At 39.0% G+C, this 27146-nt stretch overlaps 1 protein-coding gene across 3 annotated transcripts in view; it reads left to right on the forward strand.

Moving 5' to 3' along the window:
- Positions 1 to 279: 279 nt before the first annotated feature.
- Positions 280 to 27146, forward strand: part of tox3 (TOX high mobility group box family member 3) — a 39595-nt gene continuing 12728 nt past the window's right edge. Inside the window, exons 1-3 of one of the 3 annotated variants that reach the window (XM_041971359.1) lie at positions 280 to 885; positions 971 to 1110; positions 22598 to 22663. In XM_041971359.1, the coding sequence (XP_041827293.1) occupies positions 1009 to 1110; positions 22598 to 22663 (168 nt within the window). In that variant the 5' untranslated portion in view covers positions 280 to 885; positions 971 to 1008. Of the gene's footprint in view, positions 1111 to 22597; positions 22664 to 27146 lie in introns of all 3 variants that reach the window. The other 2 variants (XM_041971434.1, XM_041971283.1) reach the window with 2 other exon arrangements.

Below are 27146 nucleotides of genomic sequence, written 5' to 3' on the forward strand. Positions count from 1 at the left end.
GGTGTAAAACATAAAAAGGACAGGTTCAAATTAAAAACTGCTGTTTTCTCAGTAGAATTTGTGGCAAGAATGTGGCTTTTATTAGGATTTGTGTAAAAGGGGTTACACAAATAGACTAGTTTGAATAGGGACTAATGGTGTAGATAAATAATAATAATAATATGGAAAGACATGAAAAGGGATATTTAATTGTGATGAATGTATATGCCAGCATGTCACATGGACTTAAACGCAGTGTTTTCATGGGAGTGGCTTCGTGTGTTTGGGGAGTGGCTGGCTTGTTCACACATTTGCCTTGTTCATCACCAGGACAGGCAGAGCCGACGGCTGAACGAAGGATATCTAGTGTACTACATCACGTTCACTAATTGCACCATCTGTGGAGTGTTGTTCTGCTTGTTTTACTAGTGCTGTGTTTAGCAGATGAGCTCGCGCGGTCAGTTAGCTACTGTTCCTTTTACACCGCCTCACCAGCTAGTTTTCTAAGTTGGAGAAATAAACTTCTTAAAAGACGCGGCGGAGGATACGGACCCATTTCTGACTTCGCGTCCCGTTTTGATGCGAGGACTTTACTTCGCGTTTGTCGTTTCCCTCTTTATTGTTATTTTATTTTATTTTTTCCTGCGTCCGAAGGAGGAGGAACAGAAGGTGGACCCGCGCGCTCAGTCGCCGGTCTCGTGGCTTCTTTGTATACAGCAGCAGCTGTGTGTAAATGCATGGGCACACAGCGTCTGCTTCTCTGTGAGGGACAGCTTCTTGGGCAGCGTCCAACCTTTATGCAGGCTTCTTCAGAAATGAAGCAGGTGTAGAAGAGGAATATCGAAACTTTACCTGTCCCCCCACCCCCTCCCCGCCACCGTACTATCTTCCCCTAGCCAAGCTTGGGTGAGTTTCAGAGCGGCTTTTTCCTCCATCCCTTTCTGAGCGCTTGGATTGTAAACGGCAGAAACAACTTGTGCTCCGTACATAGCAGGCTACGGCTACAGCTGCGCGGCTCCCCCACACACCATGGATGTAAGATTTTATCCGACTGCTGGTGGGAATTCTATCCCAGGAGATCCAGCAAACCTGGATTTCGCCCACTGCTTGGGCTACTACAACTTCAATAAGGTGAGAAATCGCCCTTCTTTTGTGCTGTTTTATGTGGTCACGCCGAAGCTGAAACTATGAGTGCATTAGGCTATGTGAAATCCTTTCCCCTCTAAGAAGTTGCTAAATTATTGCTTCCCTCCTTTGTCAGAAACTTTTTTTGGTTGTGTTGGTAAATGGAAAGACAAGTGCAGTGTCACTGTGTTACTTTCTCGCCAGCCTTATTGCACTTTAAAAAAAATCTAACCAGACTGATGTGATAAACAGTCATGATCGCTGTTGTCTTTATGGCTTCATGTTCCTCAACATTAGTGTAGTAGGATTATTGCATCAGCACCCAACATTAATTAGAATATGACGGGGGACAAAACAACAGTATCAAGTCTCAAATAAACTGCACTTCCTCATGAGCCTTCACATGATGCAATTTAATTGCATGTTATACAAATATCTTTTTGTCCTTTGGTTAATTACAGGGTATTTAACTTTATTTTTAGTGTTTAAATGGCTTGAACCTGTAAGAGTTTGCTGTTGATAGGTTTTGCAGACACTGCTTAGAATGACAGCAGTCATTATCAAATTTCAGCTTAACAGGTTTAATTAGAAAACTATGTGCACACACACTGACAAAAAGTTGACTCTTCCTGTTCAGTGTGGATGCATTCATTGCACTGTTATGCTCATACAAAACAGCCACACATGGCATCAGTTATAGTCTACCTTCAAACTGAGCAACACAGTTTCAGCTACTTATTTTCATATGCCATGGCATTCTTTCTTTTTTTTTTTTTTTAATATTGTTTACTAAAAGTAATTTCCCTTCTCAATATTCATGCAGCCCTGTGTCTGAGTTGGTCATTAGAATATAACTGTGGAACAAGTTTATTAGTACTCAAATCCAAGGTACACGTAAAGCGCAGTTGACAGCTTTGAGGGATTTTTTTTTTTCTTTTATTAGTGATGCAACATTTAAACTGCTTGGCCCATGATCCACCACCAGCATGACTTCCATGTAGCCCAGCAAGAGGGAACAACAATTATGACAACAAAAAATCACACAACTGCTGTGAGTTTTCCTTTTTTTTTCTTTTTATTAAGTCTAAACAATGGCACCGCCTCCATCCAACCCGTCCTCCAACGCACCCCCAAACCCATCCACCCACCCACTCAGTCCAATTTATTCAACCTTATAGTGCCGCTGTTTGCGGTCTGATGCTGCTCAAAACAGTTACCAGGTTTGTCTCACTGTTTCATCAGCTCCTTTGTCATGTGGCCAAGTTGTCATATGTGCCCAATTTCATCATGTCTTCATCAGCCTAGAAAAACTTTAACTGCATTTCTTTGAATTGGTGCGAGAGCCGAAGTGCGATTTTACCCCTGCTCATAAATTCCCCAGGTCAAGTGAAATTTTCCATCTGTAACAGTAATTGGCCAGAATGCAAAGACAGGCAAAAAAAAGAAGCGAGAGGGAGGGTGGTGAGAAGGTGCTTATCCAGTATCTCTACCAGTTATGTTGGAGAGAGGGAGGGAGGGAGGGAGAGTACAAAGCATGCATTTCATGCTAATTACAATGCCTTTCCACACTGAACAAGTAGGTTCTTTTGCATGCATCTTTCAAATAACCCTCCAATTTATTTGAATCTGCTCGCTGAAAGGTAGCACAATGCAGAGCGGTTAGTCTTCCAAAAGATGTTGCATGCTTTCAAGTTACACAGAGGTGAAGCGGTACTACTTTAATCTATTTATAAGCTGTCACAGAACCTTTTTGCAACTGGTTAAACTTTCATTAGTTTTTCAGTTTTTGATTACTTGAAAACGGGCAATGCTGTATGAAAACGTAGGCACAGGAAATGTTCAGGCAACACATACAGAACGGCCCAGAGGCACTTTGAAACATCAGAGATTCTTTTAAATTTACAGAAAAATCCAAACGAATGGCACAAACTTAATTAGGTGCTGCAGTCATGACTAATGAAGCTGCCGGTTTTTTGGCACTGAGATGAAGGAGAAACAAGAGGTACTGGAGAGAAACGACTCAATACAGCTGAATAATGCTCATAAAATCTATTAAGCAAGAACAATCTAGTAGAATTAAACAGTCTTTGTAACAAAACTCCAAATTTTTCCAGTGAATTAGAAATGCGAACTGCAGTGTTTGGGTGGGCGATAGGGTACTGTGTGGAACATTTTTCTTAAAATATACCTTTACTTTAGGTGGAACATGCTCAGTAGAATACAGAGTTGTTACCACCATTCTCTTCAGGCTTTTGGTGTGTGTAATTGTGATCTTTGGTTTCTTGCTTTTTGGTTCGTGCTTGTAACACCTGCTTGTATTCAGAAGGTTTTATTAGCTTGTTTAGAAAACTTCTAATCTAATTTATGAATGTACAAATATATAATTAGGCTCCTTTAAAAAAAATGGGGGGAGGATTCTTCAGTCATGCATTACATCAATAAAAGACAAGGAGCTGCTGGAGTCTGACTGGCTAATGTAAAATATGATTGACTTTAATGGTTTCATGAAAGTGACTCAATGTTATTCCCATATTTATGGCCACCTGTTTTTTCTTTTTCTCTCAGGGTTTAATAGTGTTTCATACAATATCCATTTAGTGTAGGTTTTCATTACCTTAAGGCGCCAAGAAATCACCAACAGATGTTAATACAAACCTTGTACCTGCACTGGTACTAATATTTGGTTTAAATGCAAAGCCAGTGCCTGCACTACTGAGACACTATAATAGTTTCTAGGGGGGGACTGACCACACTTTACATTTAATGGCTCTGCTGCAGTTGTATATAAACACGTTGACAAATTGCTTCATAACATAAATATAGATGTTGGTGTGCAAACTGAAACCATCTTAAGGACCTCTTTTGTGTTACTGTTGATGTTTTGTGAGACATCATGGGACCTTTGTGCTAAATGAAGCACTAACATTGGATGAGAAATGGCAGGTCTGTCATGTCATTATTTTTTACAAATAAATGATGACTTATAACATTTTTAACCCAACTCAATTTTAATGCTTTAAAAAAAATTAACACTTGACATTTAAGTCTTTGAAGTTTTTTTTTTTTTTGTTTGGTAAAGTTTGCATTTGTCATTATCCAACTGAATTTTAAAAAAATATAGCAATATCTGCATTTCCATGTAACGTGACAGGAATTTAAGAAATGTGTAAAAATGACTCAGATCAGGCACATTTCCATTACTCAAATTAAGTGGCATTAACTAGGCAGCATAGTATTATCAGAAGTTGGTGCCATAGGCTGGGTTTTGTCACTAATCCACTCTTTATAAAGTAAATGTTGAATAAACAAACAAAATGGTGGTTTTTGTCATGTAGAAAAATGGAGAGGGGTCCTTAAGACTTCTTTTTTTTCAGCTGGGGACATGAAACTTCCTTTATATGAATTAACTTTGGTCATGTTTCCTCTGCAGAGGTGGAAATGACTGCCTATTAATGTGGTCATTCGTGCCAGTTAGTTGTGTGGTATCTCAGATTAGTTTTAATCTCAGTTTATTCACTGACTAATTTTAAAAATGAAAAATAAAAATCTACGTTTTTTGGAGTCTTTTTTGTTTATTTATTTTACTATTTTTAGTTTAATAGTCTTTTTTTCATTCAACATTTTAAAATGTGCAATAAACTTTGATAGTGTCCACCAAACCAAAGGGAACAAACAAGATTTTTTTCCCCTTCCATTAGATGAGTACCATGGTAATTTAACCAACTTTGCTCTATGATTATTGTTGGTCAACTCCTTATTAAAACTCATTACAACAGTTTGGATGGTTGTGCTGCAAACAGATGCAGCAGCTGCTCCAGCTGTGTTTGCTGTAGTATTAAACCAGGTGTTACCATTAGTAACTGCAGGCAGAACCAAATCAGCCAGCACTAAAATCACAGAGAGTGCAGCGTTGGTTTCTTAATAAGAACATATTCTATTAAATGTACCTAATGACAATTAGTCTTTTGCTCCACATTTGAAATTGCTTTTTTTTTTAGCTATAGATAATGCACTCTGGTGGTTTTGTTTATGATGTACTTTAATATTTTTATCATCCACTCACCTGTAAAATTAAAAACAAACTGGACTTTAAAATGACACCATGAAGTTTATCAAGGGAAGTTACTGAGACTGGAAAATATGCTGTAGATGGGATAGAAGCCGTCTTATGGTTCACGTGAGCCCCACTGACTCATGCATATGCAAAGACACAAAAACAACAAAGATTTAAGAACCTCGGGGGCGTGGAAATCTTTGAGTTACTGTACTTCCCCAGCAGCAAACCCCTGGGCTATAACCTCTTATTGTGTCTATGGCTTCAGTTGTCTTTGCTGTCCCTTTGGCTTTTTTTTTTTTTTTTTTTGGAGGGGAAGGGGTTAACACTCAGCTCAACCAGGGGCCATGTGCATCTCTCCAGTGTACACAGCTGGTGCCATTTCATCACACACATTCTAAACATATCCAAACACAACTTCAGATACGTGTGTGTATGTGGTAATGCAAGTGTGTGTGTTTGTTAGGGAGGAGGGGTGTAACCTTAGAGGCCTTCTGCTTTGTCAAACTCAGCAGTTGATGGATATGACTCCAAGGTGTGTGTTAAATGTTTAAATGTCCAAGAAGTGAATAGCTGATGTGTTTTGCTGAGTCTTTTAATTGTAGCTTGTCAGGAGATGTAGTTCAGCAGATTTATTAAACACCTAATTTTCCCGCTGAGGCCAGAGTGTTATTTTTAGTCTGCCTGCTGGAAGACACACACTGTACTCAGAGTTCTTGCCTCTAAGAATGACTGCTCTGTGTGACAGACCACACTACATGCATGTCTACATAGAGTAGATGTTCACATTTCGTTAATGCAAAGCTCTCCATTTCCTGCATGGTGTTTCTTCAGACCTGATTGATGATTATTGAGCTCCAACAAGGAGCGCAGCTGTGGTAGTGGCACACATAGAGCTTACACTAACAGTCTAACAGCCTCCTATCAGCCTGTCAGATTCTGATTTGTGCAGCATCGTATTATTACAGCTGTCACTCTTTTTACTTTGCTGATCACAGGGAAGCATACACAACTATTTTTTTGTGTGCATTGTTTTAGTTCATTCCAATTTGTAACACAAAAATCAATCAGATGATTGGGGCCAAAAGTCCGAACCTGCAGGAAACATAAGGCCAGGTTGTCTGGTCGGTTTATGAGGTGGATGTGACAAAAGCTCTGAAATCTTAGACAGACATAGACCATTACCCAGATCAGCACTCGTAAAGACCTTTAGTAATCCTGCCATCACTGCTCATAAATCCACTTCATTACATCTCCTCATGCATTGCTCAGCATGGTTCATTTAGGAGGACCTCACACTCTGTAGCTGTTTCTCAACTGGTGGGTTGTGGACCCAATGGGGCACCATTTGGCTGTCTGACTTGCCACTTGACCGAGATCAATGAGTTTTACTGAAATTATCTTAGCTTATGATCTCATTACCCATAAAAGCTAGCGGCCATGGAGTTAAACAGTTAAATAATCCACACTATGCTCATAGTTGTTGTACGGTAGCACTGCCATATTCTATTGTTTTTCCCTCAAAGAAAAACCTCTTTCAGTGGTACTAATAGGACAAATATACAAACTGTTATGATGTCCACAGCAGTGGTACACCATCACTCAGACCAGCCCAGTCATTTTCATTCTCAGTGTTATTTTGTTGCTTTAAATGGGTTGAAAATGAGCCCAAGCTCTGCTTTTGATTAGGTAGGCTAATCACCCACTATTATCTGTTACTTGGGTAAAAATAGCTTTTTACTTTAACTTTTTAAAAAAAAAAAAACATGTTATGATTGTATGTGTTATTAAAGGTGGATGTTTTTGCTTTCAGCCTGTTACCACAAGGGGCAGAGTTTTACGAGATGAGGTGCATGTTTTTGTTCCTATTCAAGACTGACTTCGCTGGATCAGCTGAGAAATACCATAGTTATTAGCTACACATACAGTGCTCACTTTACCAGTGGTGGTAGTGGTGGAAGTGATGTTTACTTCTCAGCAACTTCCACTTCTGTACTAGCTGTGTTTTTCACTAACTTTTACATCTTTCTTTGCTCTGTTTGTGTCCAGTTTATTTGTACGATCCTGCCACACTGTACATGGCTTTTTACCAGTTATGAGAGAATATACTTTGTCTTTTGTGAGGATTTTCACAGAGCCACAAAGTCCAGAAATGTCACAGATCCAGTCAGACACCGAACTCATCTACGAGACAGTTGTTAACCTATCTGTAGCTCCCTGAAAAGGAGAATAAGAAGATATTGTCCAGGCCAGTGAGGGGGTTGAGGTTTTAGAATTTGATGATCTTTAGATAAAGCAGAAATTTTACTTGACACAAGTACAAAAAACACTGGGCTTACAAGAGTTATGCTCTGTTGTATAGACTGCATGCCACTCGCATGAGGAAAGTAAATCTGCAGTTGGGGTTAGTTTATCTTGTAAGGTCAAAAGTAAATAACCCCAGGAGCAATTTTGAAGGAGCCATTTGATATGTTTGTGAATATGGTACCCAGTTAAATCAAAGCAGAGCTCACACAAGTGATATTTTTCAACTGTGATCAACTTGCTTTAATCTGGTTTTGGCTCAGTACATCTTTGACAGCCTCACCCTTGCTGACTTATAAAATGGAGGAGGAGGAGGGGTGAGAGGACTCCCCATGCCCCAGAAAACTGCTTTTACTGTGAATTAAGCAGTTTTCTAAAGGAGTAGTCAATCACTTCTGGTTGGCTGATTCAATAAGTGTTGTGTCCCTTTCGTGGTTAGCCTCGCTGTTAAGACACATTCATTTTTAAAGCTTTCCAGAGAGACAGCCATTCCATGTTTCATAGATTCAATGTCCAATTCTCTTAATGGGCTCACAAACTGTATCAAAACACTGCTGTTTCCCTTTTAACTTGACTTAAGCTCTTGGCTCTTTTCAAAGAGCAAACATCACTGACAAATGTCCTCCTTCTCACACTATCAAGGGTAATATTTTAAAGCCAGGACCAGCTGAATGCATTGCTTCTAACTTTATATTGGGTTACTTTCTTCTAGCTGTTCCTGCTTTTTTATTGCTTTACTTTGCTCTAAGTGAGCTTCCAGCTGAGTAAATGTAGAGTATTTCTTTCAGATTTAAGATATTCGTCCTGAGAATCATGCATCACCCTAATTTTGTCAGGCGACTTTTTGCCTGAGTAAATTATTTTGAATTTAAACTCTAATTCAGCTGTGAGTGTTCAAACTAAAGCAGTCTGCTCACAGAAATAGAACATATGTGCCAACATTACTTCTTTTATCAGGTTTAGTTTAAATTTCTCAGTCATTATAATAGCCTAGGCTGCAGGTGTGTAGTATTACATGTTACACAGTGTGATTAATCCTCCCTTTTTCTACTGCCCCCCACCTACATCACACATTCCCATAATGCAGCCTGTTACCAGGTTGCACTAAAAGGACTGACAATAGTAGCAGGTGTGCAAATATCCCTCAGACCCTTTGGACAAAGAGCTTAAATAATGCGGGTAAATAAAACTTTTATTTGAATAGTCAAATAGTTGGCTTGTTGGAGCAACCTGCTCCAGAGTTCAAGGAAGATTGACTTTGAACAGAACCTGTTTATGACACAACAGAATATGCAGGCATTACTTTATTTGTGAAAATTAAACAACCTTAGTTCCCTGTTTGTTTGTTGTGCGTGATTTCCACCAACTCTTCTTCAAATACAAAGTCTGTCGCAGTTGGATGAATGTCTATCTGAACAGTAACAGCCAAAGCAATAATACAGCAGCCTATAAACCTGCTTCATCTCCTGAGCAGGGTTTAATAGTCTCCCAGAATTGGAAAACTGCCATCTCAAGCTGCAACACTGTGATTGGATCTCTTATATACTTGCACTAGACTTGATAAGAATCCTCCAACATGAGTTCTCTGGTTTCTTTTGCCATAACTGTTCAGTTTGAATGATTCAGAGATCTCAGCACATTGACAGATGTTCAGTCCTGGAGGAGAATGAAACAGCTGTTGCTAGAAAAATGTGTTTGTACTTAAGTGTTTCATCAATGCTGTGTTTTGTCAGAAATGTCTGCATTCTGTGTATGGAACAACACTAAAGTTAGCTATAACGGTAAGTTATATTCCTGCTCTCTGATTCTCTATCACCCCATTTTTCTTCTTCAGTCAATAATTTATCTCCAGTTTTTACAACCTTTTGTGCCTTTTCTCACCATAAAGAACTTTTGTGTTTATGCAGACTGTGCAAACATGACCCGAGACACGAGGCATGGCACGTTGAACTTTTTTAATATTGATCTAAGATTGTAATCTATTCCTAACCCTCAACCAAGAGCTTTTTATGGTTGCCTTAACTCAGCCATAAAGATGTTTATCATGGTTTAGTTGTTAGGACTGGATGATGTAGGGACTAAAAATCAGAGATGTTCTGCTTTAAAAAAAAAAAAAAAATCATAGTTGACTCATCAATCTTACATCATTCTTTTGGTGATAATTGCCCATCAGTCGCCTTTATTTAAATGAGCTCAGCACTCAGCATGTTACTGAAATATCACTGCTTTCAGAATTCATCTGAGAGCTTTTCCATTTGATGAAAATCATGCAATATTCATGAGTCTGTATAGTTTTTATTCAGTTACACAATCAAAAGGAACAATGCACATGGCCTCAGTGAAAGCTCTTGCCACATTATAAAGGTCCGATCCCTAAAACCTCAACTTAGATAATCATTGAGGTCCATGAAATTCTTGCGCCGACTTCTAATATTTTTAGGAGTTGAGGTTGCGGCTCATTCACAGCATGTCCTTGTTTACTGTGATGTGTGTGTTTCTGTTGGCTTATGAACTCTCACATGTGGTCATACTGTGGGATGGCAGCAGTAGAAACAAGATCAAGGTCTGCGAGGCCTCGGTATTGGCAGGGTTTCCCTTGCTGGACTGCCCCTGACAATCCTTTCAAATGGCATTCCTTCCAGGGAAACTGATCTAGTTTCTCATCATTGGAAGTTCTGACTCGTGGTGTAATTTTTCAAATACCTGTGCAACCTTGGGAAAGGAATTTCTTTTATTTATTTATTTTTTAAACTCTACATTTTCTCTAATAAATGGGAGTAAAAACTGAATGATTAGACATATTTAAAGGCATTACAGGCACTTGATTAAAGAGTTAGGTTGGAGTTAGCCAAGGTTAAGCATCCATAATGAAACACTTTGAAAATAATGATATGCTGCATGGTTTTATGAAGGTTTGTGGCTGCTCAGCTCAGCAGTGCTGACCTTCAGCAGTTCCACAAGCTAATCGTAGCGATCCTTCTGCACCCCTGTAGTTTCCAGACTCCATTAGCTTCTGATATGAATCCAGAAGAGCAGAGCGCACACAAGCTCTTCCTCTGACAACCTCCTTGTGTTTGAGGTGGTTGCCCATCTTCACTTTCAAGTGCCACCATGAGATATGTCTTTTAGCTCCTGTTTTGATTTGTGAATGTGTATGATGCTGTACAGCGTTTCTAACGCTGTAGTCAGCTGAGACTCTAAAAGAGTCATTGTGTGAACAATTTTACATCACTCCTGAGTACTTGTCATCTCTTATTGCCGGGCTTGTGGCCAGTTATGAAAACAGCTGCATATTTTACACCTAGATAGTTTTGATCAGATCCTTGCCAGTATGAACTGAAAACTGGCTTCTGTCCACACTGTACCATTATTGAATACATATCTACAAAAAGAAATTATATTAGTTTTGGCTAACAAAGTTTTGTAAGATATTAGAAAATATTTGAAAACTGATCAGAATAAGCTGTAGGGTTGCTATCCTAAATGTGTCAGGCTTGTTATTATAACTGCAAAGTTATATATTTTCCCTCTAATAATAAAGTGTTTGCTAAAATCACTTTGTGCATACAGATAATGTGTCACATTCTTTCATCCTGTAGATTTTATTTGACTAATGTTGCTATTGAAATAGCTTTTCAGACCTTTTTACTAAGTATTTTTGCTGCTCTTTGCTTGATTTATACTGTGTAAGTGTGCTGGGCACTGGAAAGAGGCCCCATACAGGTAAATGGTTGCATTATTTAGTTTCTTGGCATATAAACAAAAAATCCTACCATCTTTACCTGAATTAGAAGTTTGTTTCCACCAAATATCAGTGACCATGTGTGATTACACCCCCATTATTGACATAACCCGACATGCAAAGAGACAGCTCAGTGCTCTGCGTCCGTGGTGTAAGGTGTTGACATTTTTCTAAAAAAATATGTCCCCAACAGGAACTAATTAACAAATAAGAATAATTGCCAGGTTCTTTCATTCATCACCACAGTATCTCATCACAGGCAAGCTTCAAGCAGGAACAACAAAGTCGTACATAAATCAAAGTAGTTTCCTTTGCCAAGCCAGAACCCCCTGGGAGGCACCTTGGTGCTTAATTAAAATCCAGAAGGATCATGTTTTAAATGTAGGTGAGCGATTACTGAATAACAATGACAAACTATGCCCCAGAGCATTAGTGGTGTGTTTTGGAAAAGAATAACAGTGTCTTTCTTTTTTCTTTTTTCCGTATACAAAATAAATTATATTTAATGTGAAAGGGGGAAAATTTGTTTTCATTGCATTGCAGCATGGGGATTGTTTTAGATACAGCCTTTCCTGGCTCCAGAACCTGCCAAAACCAGGACTGATATATTAATCTCATAATTACCCACACAGGATTAGAATGAAACAGCTCATTATTAGACATTATTTGATGGCTTACCCTTTCAGTGCACTGTTTATCAAGTCTTTTTTTTCTATAGCTTTGCAATCACTCTCATGTATAAACCAGCTGCAGTATATAAAAGATATCTGAACAGATCAACAGGACTTTGTGAGAGGCATTATTAAAAATCCAAGAGAGATTCTCATTGAAATGTTTTTCTTATTTACCTTTTGTTAAACAGCAACAGAAATGGCACCTGGTGATGATTACTAATGCTAGTAAAGTAGAATAGAAGAGAAGTGAGATTTAGATGAAAAGTCGTCTAAATCTAGTTTAAGTGACCCAAAGTGAGCGATTACAAAGGCACTGGTCCTAACTAACAAAGCAATACTGTTATAGCAAAACCCTTGAGCATATTAAATTTGCAGTGATGCATTTAATTGTCCAAATTTAAATTTAATTGAGAAGAATTTTTTGTTTATTTTAACCTGAATTATAAGATGGTATCCTTTTAAATCCAAAGTAATGATGCTTTTAGTGTAATGAGTTTTTTTTTTTTTTGGGGGGGGGCATATAAACTCTATGAGAAAAAGCTCTAAAACAAACAAAAGGTGCCAAATGATGAAACTCGTAAAATGGTTGCAGATAAAATACTGTTATACCTATAAAACTTCATATCCTTTTACTAAATTAGAAGTGGCAAGTATACATTTGTATTAGCATTATCTATATTGTGTGGTTTTATGTGATAGAGACAGTCGTGATCCCTGAGGCTGTACATGTCCCTGACGTTTGAGTTTCCAGATCTGACGTTTCTGCACAGACTGGTCTCTGGGCTACAGCCCATGATACAGTGGAAAATGATCAGATGAAAGACGATGTGGAGTCACATTTTCTACGGAGGGCAATTGGGATATAAACTGTCCTACATTCTGCTGTTTCTGCAAGCATCATAATTCTGATGTGCTCTCTGGCTCTTAGAAAAGCCTAAAAAAGGAAAAGCATATTAAAAAGAGGAACGTGTGAAGTTATAAGCAGGACAAAAAAAAAAAAAAAAAAATGGAGAAACTCTCTCAAGTCAAATCTGCTCAATTACAGAGCTCTGGAGAGCTATCCCCTAAGCAAGCTGCTGTCCATTGGCTTATCAGTCACAGCAAATAGCAGTGGTGAATGTGCCGGTCTCAGCAGATTTAAATGAAGACATCATGATTACTGTACACTCCAATGATTCTACAGGCCATCAGCTGCAACCTGCATAAACTGCATAACTCCTGATTTAAGAAGGGGAAAAGTCAGGGGAGAACAGCAAACACAAGGGCTGTCAGTCAATGTGGCGAGCTAATTGGGTCGATCTCTTTAGTGAAGATGAATGAAGAGATTAAGTCTCCCTATGTGTCCAGTGAATCTCCCCCTCTGGCTGCAGGTAAATTAGCCGATGACAAGTTGACAGTGGGAATTTTGTTCCTCACTCTGACTTGAAGCTGCAGTCAGTATTTTACAGCATGGCTCCCCCTGCTGAAGTCTCTTGTTTTTCTCATCAGGTTTTTTTCTCCTATTGATTAATTGAATTAGTGGCATTTGTTCACAGGGTTTGCTGACCTAAATGACCAACAAGGAAACCTCTCTTTCACATGTATTATTTTACCTATAAAAGATGCATTTGCAAAGTCATGTTTATTTTGTTGCTCATATGTGCAAGCAAATAGCATCATTCCTCAAGACACGGCACATACTGATGCTTTCTGTAGACTATATATAGTGGCAGAGAATTGGAAAAGCGGGTCAAACAAGCCTAATGAAGACAGATTAAGAGTGATAGGAGAACATGTACACAGGAAGGTGCAGGTGCAGAGCAAACTGTGCTCTGCTCTCATTTATTGCAGTAGAGAAACTCACAGCATGATCCTAAAATAGAGGTCAAGGCTCAAATACAGAAAATGTCAGTGACCCCCTTTTTTAGCAGCTTGCACAGGAGAAATAGGCTTAAAGCGCTTGGAGGGAGCTTTGATCAAAGGAGCAAATCCATAAGAGTTACAGATGTACTGATACAAAGAATATGATTATTTCCAGCTGTATAAAAAGAATAGTGTCATGATTATTTGCCCTTTCGCACACCTGTACTCTTTCTGTGTGCTTTCCTAACTGCATTGTGTATATTAATCTCAAGTGCAAGACTTTAGAGAAAACTTGAGAATCTCAAAAGATTTTTGAGAAAACATTTTACCAATTGTATCAGTACAGAACTGATTGGCCACACACTGAAAAGTGTCTTCAAACAAAAATAATTTAGGCATCAAGGTTTTTTTTTTATTGTTTCTCCACATGTGATTACTTTGCTAACTCAAAGTGGTGCTTAAACACGCAGCAGACCCCGAGGTTTTCATGTGCCTTTGATCTACAAACCTGTCGTTTTACACAGCAGAAAGACAAGATTTTGCATTATGACTAAATGATGAATATTTTGTCTTTTTTCCATATCTCTATAACTGTCAGTGCAATGATATGGAATCAAAGTTAAAGCTTAGTGTTTGTAATTATTCAAAGCTAGTATCTTAATCTCAAACTGCTTTTGAAGTAGGAAATGTTAAAGTGATATTTTGAGTTTAAATACAGTTAAAACACTAGTGAAGCACTTAGCCTGATGGTGGTTGTCACAGGAAAAACAATGTCTGCAGCTCGGCAGCTGTCAGGTTTGCTAATGATGTCCTGGTGTGCTGTCAATCTAGCAGATGAACGGACAATAGTTTGCCAAGGAGAAAATGCTTGAAACAGCTAATTGCTTCTAAGAGCTTACTCAAGCATTTGGTAACTACTATGTGTTCACAGATGTCTTTTCCAGCTGCTATTTCATTATAGATCTTAAAGACATTACACAAACAGTGCATTGGGTTTTTTTTGTTTTTTTTTTTACGAGCCTATGTTGTTGCACATCAAGTCTTTATGATTATAGGTACATTATTGCAACCACATTTGGAAGAAAATGACGTGTGGAAAGGGCACAAGGCACAGCATCTATATCTGTGCATTGTCATTATTTCACCTAATTTGCCCGTTGTTCTGTTAATCTCTGCCAACTTGTTGATTGTCAGTTTTGGAGACACATTTCTGGAGAGGAGCCCGAGAGTATTTGCAGCCGGACCTCTGTCAGTAGCGCCAAGCAACACAGCCACAAATTGGAATGTGGTACAGTTCTGGGAAAGCAGCCAAGATTTAAATTAGACAATAACCTCTGCTCTCTCTATATTGCCTCTCTTTTCCAGCTGCAGGCCTAGCTATTTGTTTAATACAGTCAGCCCTGTAGTATATAATAGACTGATATATGAGTCACCGCTCAGCAGTTTGTGCTTTTCAGATTTATAGAGATTGAACAACCGGCTGGTTTGTGCTTACTGTGGTCCTCTGGTAAGAATAACAGGAAAGACACAGGTTGCACATTGGCTTGGAAAGTGTGGTCACAATACAGACAGGAAGGTTTGGAAAATCTGTAACAAGACAAAAAAACTTGGATTAGAAAGTAGAAAGAGATTAAACAACTTCCAGCTGACTGCAATCGTACGTTTCACTTTGGTGAAAAATACATTTGTTTAAATTTTTTTTTTTCTGTGTACAATATAACCTAGTTTATCACTTAACATTGTCCAGATGTTGATGCCTTCATCCTTTCTTGCTATTGCATGGTTCGATGCTGAAAAGGAATGACTTCTTTGTGGCTTTTTGTTGCGTGATCTGTAAATGTGTAACATAAATTATTGTTTTTTTTTATTCACAAAGTAAAATATAGTTTTCTAACACTACTAGATAAGAAAGAGATGACTGCTTTGAGGCCATCACTAAAAGCTCTTGACTGTGCACATTTCCAAAGCCATTTATAATGAGAGTATTATCCAGTAATGGCATGAGGGAAATAGAAAAATACATCAGTGCTGCTAGAGCAATAAGAGAGGACTCCACTCCCTGCAGCTTTCAATAGAGCTTTATGTGAAGCCAAGTCCCAAGGCTCATAGCCAGCTGACAAACCAGGAGAGGTAGCTCAACCATCATTATTACTGCCACCAAAAACTGACCTGTTTCTCATAGTAGAAAGCTGTTCCTCTCCTGTCTGACATTTAACTATGTCATTTTTAGTTCTTAGCTTCCGTAACTGCCCAGCAGCCTCCTGATCCGTTGTGGAAGAATGGCAAGCAGAGCAGAGTATGCTTCGGTTAAAATCAACAACTCCGATAACATCTTGAGTTGGAGTTGCATCAAAGCTCCGGAGAGTAAACAGCCTTGAGACATGGCTTAACAGTAAAAGCAAGACAACACCAGCAAGCCAGGCCTTTCTCATGTTGCTTCCTTAAGAGCTGCGTGTCCATGCAACAGCAGCCTTTGTAAGAAAGCTGCACCATGTTTCTGAGGCCTCTCCTTTGCTTAAGCTCCTTTGTGGCTGTGGGCCAATGGCATTGCACCCCACCAGATCAAAGATGGAACCCCATTTAGCTTGTGCTTTCTTTTAGGATTTGCTCTTAAGAGTAAAGAGGAGTTTTAACAGCTTGGGGGAAAAAAGCGGGATGTTGGATGTTGACCTGCATAGTATTGAGACTGCTGAGCTCAGAGTATTGGTCCATTATGACAAATGCTGAGACCATCTTTGTTTTGGCAGTATTTGCAGGGCTTAGGCCTCACAGGAGAAACAGTAGCTATGGCGAATGTCGGTTTAATTGAGTGTGTTGTGCAACATGGTGGTGTTGGTGGTGGCTCCGCTACAAAATTAGATTGTTACTGTGACTTAACCTAATTAGTTTGCTCTTTAATCATCTTTCAAACTTTTAACCAGAAGGTAAAAAACCTCTGAGTATCTCCATGTTTGGTACTTAAGTATAACTGAATATAAAAGTTGTTTTATTTTTAGCCACACTGGCTTTGTGGTTAGTAATCTTCTCCTGTTGGAGTCAGTCCACCCATGTGGCTGCGACTGAAATAGCCTAACAACTGTGGAATGGATTGCTATGGAATGTTCTTTTTTGCATATATTCATGGTATCCAGTGGATGATTCCCAGTGACTGACAAGTCTCCGATATTGGTCGCTTAATTTGTAAACCAAATTGATATAGTCACCATAAGGTTTTTTTTTTGTTTTTTTTTTACTTTGCTATATCACCAGTTTCTTGCAAAACCGGTCATTTGTTTGAGCTTGCATATCAGCTCTTGTACATTATAACCCATTACCTGCACAGCAGCACATTTACTTTATTAGACAGATACCTTGGAGATTTTAGCACTTAAAACAAATCCATGCCTGAATGCCCAAATGCACCCTGACTGAACAACTGGCATGTCTATTGGGAGAACTATTATTAAATTTCAGTTTTAAAGTCCAGAAAACACTTATATGTGTCAGTCACTGCAATACCCACTGACTTGGAACTCAACTGTGTGTGCTAGAAGTTTACTTTTCTGTGATTGGCATTTCTGCCTGAACTGATGCAGGAAGCTCAATCTATCATATTCAGAAATACTTAAAGAAATATGCAAACATCTCATAAATGCTTTTTCACCATGGTCTGTTTGTGTCTGTGTGTTATCACTCTTGTACACCAAGTCTGTACTGAATATAAATTTAGCCCTAAGGAATATGCTGAAGGCCCAAACTATAGTTTGCCTTTTACTGTCTTTCAACGCTGCCATAATAGCGAGCAAGCCTGAAAAAACACAATGCATATTTGCTGAGCTGTGAAATCGCTTGAGTTTTCTTTTTTTCCTTTATGCTCATAGTTAAGGTTGTCATTTTGGTTGGATATGCAAACTTGGGTCCATGTGCCGTGACGGAATTATAATGTTCTTGTACTATGAAGAGTAATTTGAGATATGGAGTCTGTGCTTTCGGGTTTGCACGTGACCACCTCAGCTGTAAAATCTCATATTTTAGAGAATGTAGTGATATCATCTAAATACTGAGGCTCCAGATTTCACCTGAATAACAGGTGAAGTATTATCTGATTACCATTAGGTAAGTGTAGCAGATTTGTATAGGCAGTTCTTTGCGATGTGGTTGCCAGGAAAATGTGGCTTTTTTCTAGGAGCAGTGATTGCTCTGCAAGTGTTCCTCCAGGTTCATGTGTACTAAAGTTTAAGCAAGCTATGATGACACTATTTAAAGCTGCAGTGGTCAGTGTGGTGTATGAGAGAAATGATCACCACACAGCTTGAACAACTCTACTACTGTACTGGTACTACAATTTGAAAGGCAGAGAGAGTGAGATGCTTACAGTGAACTTCCCTTAGTGCTATCTAATGTAGTTGAGGACTAGCAGTCTTAATGCTGGGAGACAGTGCTGGGCTATAGGAGTAATGATTTTAGCTTTAAACTGAATTACCAATCGATTGGCCTGCAGATCAGAACGCAGCTTGTGAACTGACTGTGTGGACACGCTGTGTTGTGGAGTCACTTTACAAATTGACTGCTGCACACATAGGAGGGAATGTATCTATATATGTCAGCTTGGCGCTGCATGCGCAGTGGCCTGCTGGGTGTGAACAGGCCTTGTGATCACCAGAGAGGGCCACTGCTGAGTGTTGTTGCTGCTCTAGGTTGTAAATATTTCGTGAGGAGGACTTCAAGAATCCTAAGAACTTTCTCAACAGAGCCCAACCAGGATGGCAAGAAAGGGGGAGGGAAAAAAAACTCTTTAAGACTTCAGTCCTTTTCATTCAATAAGAAGCTCAAACCTGGCGCCAGGCTGAGCTTAGAAGGAAATTGCATAAAATAATATATAGCAAATTACTGCAGGTTTCTCAGGATTGGAGGCTGAGTTTTAACTGTGGTGTTTTCACAGTCTTTTATGGAGACCACTGGAGAACGTATTAGCACAAGTGTCATGTTCCAGCGAACACATGCTAGGCTGTGATTACTGAGCTCAAGCTGAACTGTAAAATCACTTGTCAGCAGTTGATTTGTTTCTGGAAAAGCCTGGCCTCTTGATTGAATTAGTTTGGTGGTTTTCAGTGGGGAGCAAGAATGTGTCCAATTGGGTTACTCGCTGACAGACAGCACTGATATTGTGACTTTCAGATTGTACTGTAAAAACCAAGGTCTGCTTTGATGAAGCTCATTCAAAATTCCAAAATGAAAATTGGTATATTGGAAAAGTACTATCATGTACTTTCTTAATCATTTAATTACTACTGAAAAAAGCAGGATTTAAGTTCAAATAAGTGTTTTCTAGTAGATTTTGTATTTGTATGCATGCAAACATGGTATGAGCTTCCAGAAGCTCTTCAGGCATGGGTTGTACAGGTTTTTGTTGTCCAGTTCATGTTTGCTGATAGGATCTGTGTGGTTACTCCATCATATTGGAGGTGAGGCAGGGTCATGTTGGTGCAATATTGTGTTCGCCCTGAGGTTGAAATAATTTTGTTTGCTGTAATAGCTGTAAAACACCTTATTTCCCACTGGATGTACTCCCATACAAATACTTCTTCAGTGGCATTGAAAATGTGGGGAGTAAAAGGAAGAAAATAGCAAAAAAAATAAATCAGGCTTTAAAATTACACTGGCTTTAGTTGAAAACCAACAAAAAATAACTTCTGATTGTAGCAGTTGTGTTTAATAACAAGTGAGGGTTTTTTAAATAATTCAGAAAAATCTGTCAGTACTATCGTGGCTAAAATGAAAAGCTGTTCTTCACAGTTAAAGAAAAAACCTATAAATTCATTTTCATGCCATTCCCGGCACGGTTACTTGGTTTTTCTGTCTGCCTGTGATCATGCACACATTGGAGTCTTTTCACATCAGGATCAGCGTCCATGTAAGCTCTTAATTCTCTCCTGTTAAACAGTTATTGAAGAAATGTGCTGCTGGTGCAGAAAAAGAAATAAAAAACAGAGTGCCCAGCATTTGCTCTGCCATGTAGCCATGTCTGGTTCTTAGTTCAGCTCATATTACAGAGCACCTTTAACCGTGAATTCACTCTGTTAATAAAAACCTCCAAACCCACAGCTGTCTTAAAGCACCCCTTTTTATGGCTTCACCATGAATCCCTTCTGCCTGAACAGGCAACTCAAACCAAAAATGTGTTTCAAAAGCATTTCGGTTGCAAAAGTCCAGTGATAACTCCCCTGTTATTTCCCCAAGTCTGCATCTGTGTCACATCTCCATTACTATGAAGCCTCTGGATTCGAGCATGCATGGTTGTTGGGCCCCTCACATGGCAGCCACAGCTCATCTAGCTCGTCACATCATTTTAATTACAGAGCCTTCATTGTCTGCGATGACCCATTTTAACGCACTCCCTTACCGTCAGCTGCATGGTCCCTCCAATCATACTTAATTTCATCTGGCATTTTACTCAATCGGCAGTGCCGCAAACACGAATGCTGGACCCCCCCCCAACAAACACACACACACACAGCAGAAATGAATTGGGAAGACCAATAACAATCTCCACTCCCTACTCTGGTTGTCCACGGAGGCCTCTGGCCCGACATAGTACAGCTTTTAGTGGTGAAGATTGATATTGGTGGCAGGGGACATTTTCTTAGGATGTTAGTCACAGTTCTCTGAGGAGATTTAGAACTACTCTTAGATGACCCTAGAAACACAATAAAATCTGACTCAGAGATGGAGATCTGGGAGTTTTGCACCACTAATTGGCACTTGGACTTAACTTGATTGTGTTTTATCTTATGGAGTTAATGTAATTTACAATGTGTAAATTAGACATTCCTCTTAGAGATGTGTTTGTTTTTATGACTCATTGTTTTCTGATTACCAGACATACACATTTGTAATATTATCATCTGCATAGCCCAGAGATGCATAACATGGCGAGTAATTGATTTGATAACCTGTGATTAATAATGCTGCTGAGAAGTTTACATAGACTCTGAGCCAAAAGCTTCACTTCATTAAGTCATTTTTCACAGTTTGTTCTATTTCAAGGTAACAGGCAGCAAAATTGCACTTGTTTCATGTCTTTGTTTTTATGCAATATCTCCAAATTCTCTGGAAACAATTTTCAACAAACATCGTAACCTCACTTAATGATATTCACATCCTACAGACAAAGGGAGAGAAGAGACAGAGCCAGAGCTGCATGTAGCCTTATCTTCCCCCATAATCAGAACAATGTTCCTAGTACTTGAAGAGAGAGGGATATCTCTGAGACTTCAATTTATTATCTAAAAGAAGAAGGGGGACAGAGTAACACTTCCAAGATAAGGCCAGCATAAGGTTAATTACTAGCCGAGTGGCTGATGTAACCTAGCCATGTCATGTCTCAAAGCTGGGAAGTGAATGAGTGCTGGTAGCTGGTAGGTGTTTCTTACTGGAGTCTTTATACATGTACATGAGCATTATCGTATGTAAACTTTGTGAACCCAGCACTTGAGTCAGATGCAGTGTAGTGGGGCGGCTCCAGGTTAAGATGGCACCGGAGGCTCAGACAGCTCAAACCACCTGCTTCAGCAACTGCTAGCAGAGCTTGTGGCTCGTCTTCTCATTGGTGCGTAACACTGTTAACATTGCTGCTGACTCCCCACTCTCTCTCCAGGGCATAGACTAATTAATGGATACCATTCGCAGTTGATTAGCAGCAGTTCTTTCGGTAATTACATTCGCATACTAACCACTCAGAAGAAAAGGAGACTAGGAAAAAAAATCACAAAGGGCTAGAAAATATATTAATGCACTTCTCGCTTCACTCTGATCTTAATTTGTTTCTCTATTGTTTGGTCTCTGCTCTGATAAGAAGCATCTTTTTTATTTCTCTGTCTATTGGAGTTTTTCATCACTCATGGTGTTTTAAGAGAGTGACTTTGTAATAAACACACAAAAGAGATTACTACAAAGCTTTGTTGAAAATGTGTAGAGTTCTCGCTGGAACCTCATGAAGATGCAAACCTTCCGTGGGTCTTTCTCCTCTGAGCTGTGTAGGCTGGGTTTTGCTCTCCTCACTCAAACAGAGGTGCATTGTGCTCCTGGGCCCAGCTGCTAGCCCATAATTCTTCATTCTATGTCCCATTGTTCCTACCTGTCAGCATGGTTGTGTCTCCGAAGAAAGGAAGTTGCTGCCATTTTGCCAGCAGGCTATGTGTGGGTTGGGAGGAGCGGGGGCATGTTGTGGAAACATGTTATTTCTTACCAAAATACAGGGTTTTAATAGGTTATCAGTTGCCTTAAATACTAATCTATATTTACAGTGTGGCGCACTCAGTCTTCATTGCTGCCTTTGTCCTTCACGCTTATTTATCTTATGCTTGTAGCCGTTGGAGTAGAAAAATGTTTTTCATTGCAATAAAATAAGGTGAAATGATTATTCATGAAGATGGAGTTAAATGAAATGTTGAACCTATCTCTCATTGACCCACCATGTACTCCACCCACATTAAAAACACCCTCCACCTCCTTATTTCCCCCCAGTATCACTCCTCTCCCGTAGGTTATTTGAAGTTAATAACCTGCCACTGCATCGTGATACTTGGCTTTGTGATGCAAACATATTCTTAATTGCCATCCCATAAGAGCTGAATAGCCAGACCAGATTCTCATTACCCTGGTTTGAATTGGCCAGGGCCTCTCACATGCCTCTCATCATGCAACAATAATGGCAGAGTGGCAGAATGCGGCTGCACATGTAGAGAAAAGGGTTAACTCAGTGTGCAAACATTCAGAGCCAAGTGTGACAATCTGTTTGAGTGACAGCTGTCTGAAAAAGGGGAGCTGCTCAAGTTACACTGGATGTCTTTTGGACACTTGTGGGCTGATGTGTATTTTTCTTGTCTCTATTTTCAGTTCCAGAATAACAACAACTACATGAACATGGCCGAGGCAAATGGCGCCCTGCTTGCAGCTGGGGATGTGAGTAACTTTATTTTTCAGACAGTCAAATATCTTCAGCAGAGGGAACCAGGAACGTTGCTGGACATAAATTTGCTAAACATAAAGGCGCAATTTCCCTTGCTGAGCTAGCTATTACTAATATTATCATACACATGCAGATGAAAATAATAAAAATACAACCTGTGTAGCTAAAAATGCCGGTTAATTAGTAATTGTTGTACAAGTCACCTTCATTCAAATTTTGAATACTGTTTAACCTTTTTAAGTGTAAAAGCTGCACAAACGCAGGCAGCCAAGTGCTCTGTTGGACATTTTTTTTCACTTTAGCTACACTGTTTGGTATTCTGGAGCATAAAAAATAAATATCAGTTCTCTCCCTGTTACTACCATTTTAAATGAGCCAAAACTGACAGCTTGTTTTATCTTTTATATAAGATTTTACTGGTGCACAAGATGATCAATACTGGAGCACAAGCCCCAGTAAAAAGTGTCTAGCAATGCTGACGCAAGAAACCCAGTTATTACAGAAATGTAAATGCAGCGTACTGTGGACTAGGTGCTCTTTCTTTCTAATTTATTTTAAACTTAAGTTTTCAAAAGTAAAGTCCTTTTTGTTTTAAACGAATGTGGTGGGATTCAATTGACCACAGTCAAAGCAAATGTCACAAAGAATATGTTTTACAGTAGTGTGCAAAGTTCTTGAGCCACACATAACTTTTGCAAATATTAGCACTAAAATGTGGATTTTGGCATAGTTGTTTATATGATGATGTAATACTGGTTCATCTCTTGGGTTAGGTGCCTTTTTAATTTAATAACCATTCATAGATCAGTACTAAGTGATTTAACAAAGAAAAAGAAAAAACAGACATTTATTTGAAAATGGTTATAATAAATGTACTGAGACAAAAGCAGCCAAAGAAACTCTTCAAGAGACCTTCAGAGAGTCTGGGGAACTGTCGGTCAGTCATGCTTTTAAAAGATACGTTTTGGTCCCTTGGAAGCAAAATATTAAGATAGGATGGTTGGTTCAAGACTTTTGCTAAGTTCTTTGAGTTATTATTTCACAATCATTGGTAACATATTTCTATTGTCTGAAATTCTCCTCTGTGTTCTAAAACCCTTTTAAGAGTTCCCAGTTATGAAAGATAGTCTAGGCTAACGTATTGTGACGCAGTAAGTTCAGAGTGCTGTATTAAATCTGATCTGACTGCTTTGACCCACATCCCAGAAGATAAGGTGATATCTCAGAAAGCTGTGGATATAAACACCTGTTTTCTTCGTTTTTTAAAGACGCAATGAAGGAGCATAAAGAGATTCCACATCTGTGTCACTCTGAGCAGCTCGGTCTACTACGGTCTACCAGTAGTTGTTTCTCTGGAGGTATAGAACTGCCTCTGTGAGCCATAGTAATCTTAACACTGAGCTAAATTTACTCATTTTATTCCCCCTCCACCCACTCTGCTGCCCTGTCATTAGAGGCAAGTGTACCAAAAATACCAGCCGTCCTCTGTGGTTCAAACTGTCCAATCTCATTCAGAGATTGATCGGGCTTCAAAACCCACAGCAAAGCATCATTGCACAGCTCCAGAATACAGAGATAGATGTCATTGTTAACCTCATTGTTTTCATTCATGTCAGCTGGGCAGCAGGGATGCAGCTGTGACATACAAGCTCAGGCAGCTACACACAAGTGTGTGACCTTGTGTTCATAAAGTGGCCACCTCACAAAGCCACAGAGTATTACAGAAGAAGTCTAATTTTCCTCCACATTTACGCTGAGTGGGCGCATCCTCTGTATCCACGGGCTGCTGAAGCCCACTGCAGCAGGGACCACATCGACACAGGCTGCTTGGAGAGCGTTCAGCACCAAGCTGTGAGGGCCCACTGTGGCAGTAAAGAAAAGGGAGGATGAGGAGGGGGGCTACTTTGAGGGGAAAAAAAAACAGTCCAGCTCATTTGCATTTAATCAAAAGGAACAACTGTTTCCAGTGTAAGGGCACAGATGGTATTGTGCTTAAAAGGACGAAAAGAAAAGGGGGCTGAAGTCCTAAACATAGATTTTCTTTTCTTGCTCTAAAGTGTACAGAGCATTGTTCGCTGCAACCGGAGCTAAAGTGAGTATAACGTGGCTTCCTCTTTAAGTTGTGATATTCAAACTGTATTATGGGTTAAAAATGGGAGTGTCCTTTATAAGGGCTAAAATGATGTTTTAGTTAATTCCGCCATATTTGATCATTGTTTCCAAATCAAATTATTTGGATATTGTGTAAAAAACAATTAAATAGGTTTTCTTTAGTTCAAAGTTACCATTTTTACTGACTATTTGCTTATCTGTAAATGCATGGAAGCTACTCGATGTAGGAATCTCATGCTGCCTTTATTTCCCAGACAGAATGCTTCTACATGAAAACAGCAGACCTGTATTTGCTGTGTTAAGATGGCTCGTGTATCATTTACCTTCTGCACTTAGAGGATGAGATAAGATGACCTTGGTGCGCCTGCTAAAGCACACATCCTAGCAGGGAAAGCTTGACTGCTTTCTTCAGAGAAAGAGATACTGTACACTGAGATTGTGTTCCACTTAGATGTATCACTTTACTCTCCCAATCAAATTAGTGTCATGTAATGAGCTATAAATATGTAGAAATGGACTACAAATGATCCAAATTTGAAATAATGCTGATTAGGGGTGCCATGGTTGATGTTGTCATCTGAGTAGCTGTACTCTGCCTGTCAAGATATTTGAAACCAGATCCTCAATCCAGCCTCTATTGATTCCGAGGCCTATTATATGCAGTAATTGCATGCTCCTGCCTTTAACAAGTCTTGGTTATTGCATCTGTGAATTGCATTACTATGTTTATTGCAGGACTTGGACAATTGCCTAAAAAGCTTATTTTGCTCCTGGTCTTGATATTGAAAAAGCGTCATGGCATTGCAGAGATAAAATGCCTTGGACAGGACTAGGACTATTCACTGCTTTATATCTGTTTGTTTATTTGTTTATTTTTTTAATGAAACATTGTTCAAATGTGTATATAAAGAACTAAAGTAAGATTAATAAAAATTTATTTTAGAACAACATTATACCATTTGCTTTAGGACTTTGTAAAGGGATGTTGTGCATGCCAGCAGCATAACCAGAGGGACTGAGCTGTCTGCCAGCAGTTAGCCAACTTCTTAGAAATTACTGCACTGGTTTGTTTATAGTGAGATCTTCACTGTGCCGTTTGGAAGAACAAATTATTACCATGATCCCCTGGCTTTCCATCGAGACACACCAGTAAATAATTTCTCTAATCTGGTAAAATATGAAAACATTCACTAATTGGATTGGTACCAAATGTTTTTATGGCAGTTATAGCTCTAATATGTTTTTGATGTTGATGACGTCCCTTGACTGTATATAATTTCAGATTACAACAACAAAAAAATAGATCTCTCCCACTAAAGTGTTTGCATGCTGCGTATACTTCAGATTCTAAATTAATTACTTGGGATTTTTAACCTCAGTGCAATTCATGCTGAATGTGTGCTTGTATGTAAATGGAGACTCAAGATGTACCAGGTTGCATGTTGGAATGAGAGTACCATCTTATAGGATTACTCTCGTCATCTGTACCTGCCACTGTTGTTACATTAACTTTGGGTTAATTTAACTAAATGGTCAGGTTTGCTGGAGAGAGGGGTGAAATAAAGACAAGAAAAGGGGAAAAATGGATCATCAAAAAACTTTAATCAAGCTAGCAACAAAACAATGACACAGATCAAAATGCTGGACCAGTTTATTAATGCTCTGATACACTACCTGAGGTTAGAGTCTTGCACATTTCAAAATAATTGTTTTTTATAAAGTGTGAGTTCAGAAGTCCAATCATTCTCACAAGCAGTTCGCAGTGCCGGAGTGTAATCTGCTTATTAGCAAAACCTATTTGAGCTGGAATCTGATTTCCTGCTGACTCTGATTGAGTAGGAAAGAGCTCAAACATGATTTTAGAGGCTAGTCCTAAAACACAATCCTGAAAGATGCTGGGCTCCTTAAATATATATATATATATATATAGCTCGGTTACCATTGGCATTATTACAATATGCAACATAAACCAGCCCAATTAGTCAAGATTAAACAACACATAATGTAAACAGTGTACTATATATTTTAGGAGTTGCATAAACTTGAGGCAGACTTAATTATGAAATTCATGGTTGCAGAAAGTTTAATTTAAATCAGCATTATTTGCTTTATTATTTTTGAGCATGTTAGCATGCTAACATTAGCATGTAGTTGAATGTAGTGCTGGGCGGCCTCATATAATGCGATAAAAATATATTTTTGCATGTAATAAACAATTAATTTGACTGTTTAACATATTTCTAAACAGGTAAACTTCCCACTTTTTTTTCCAGATTTTTTATTTTTGTTTGATGATTTGTTGTAAAGTGTATGCTGGGTTACTTTTTCCACCTCCAGTAAGAGCTGGAGCTTTCTCACACACCT

The sequence above is a fragment of the Melanotaenia boesemani genome, chromosome 1 (genome assembly GCF_017639745.1).
Source record: "Melanotaenia boesemani isolate fMelBoe1 chromosome 1, fMelBoe1.pri, whole genome shotgun sequence".
NCBI lineage: Eukaryota > Metazoa > Chordata > Actinopteri > Atheriniformes > Melanotaeniidae > Melanotaenia > Melanotaenia boesemani.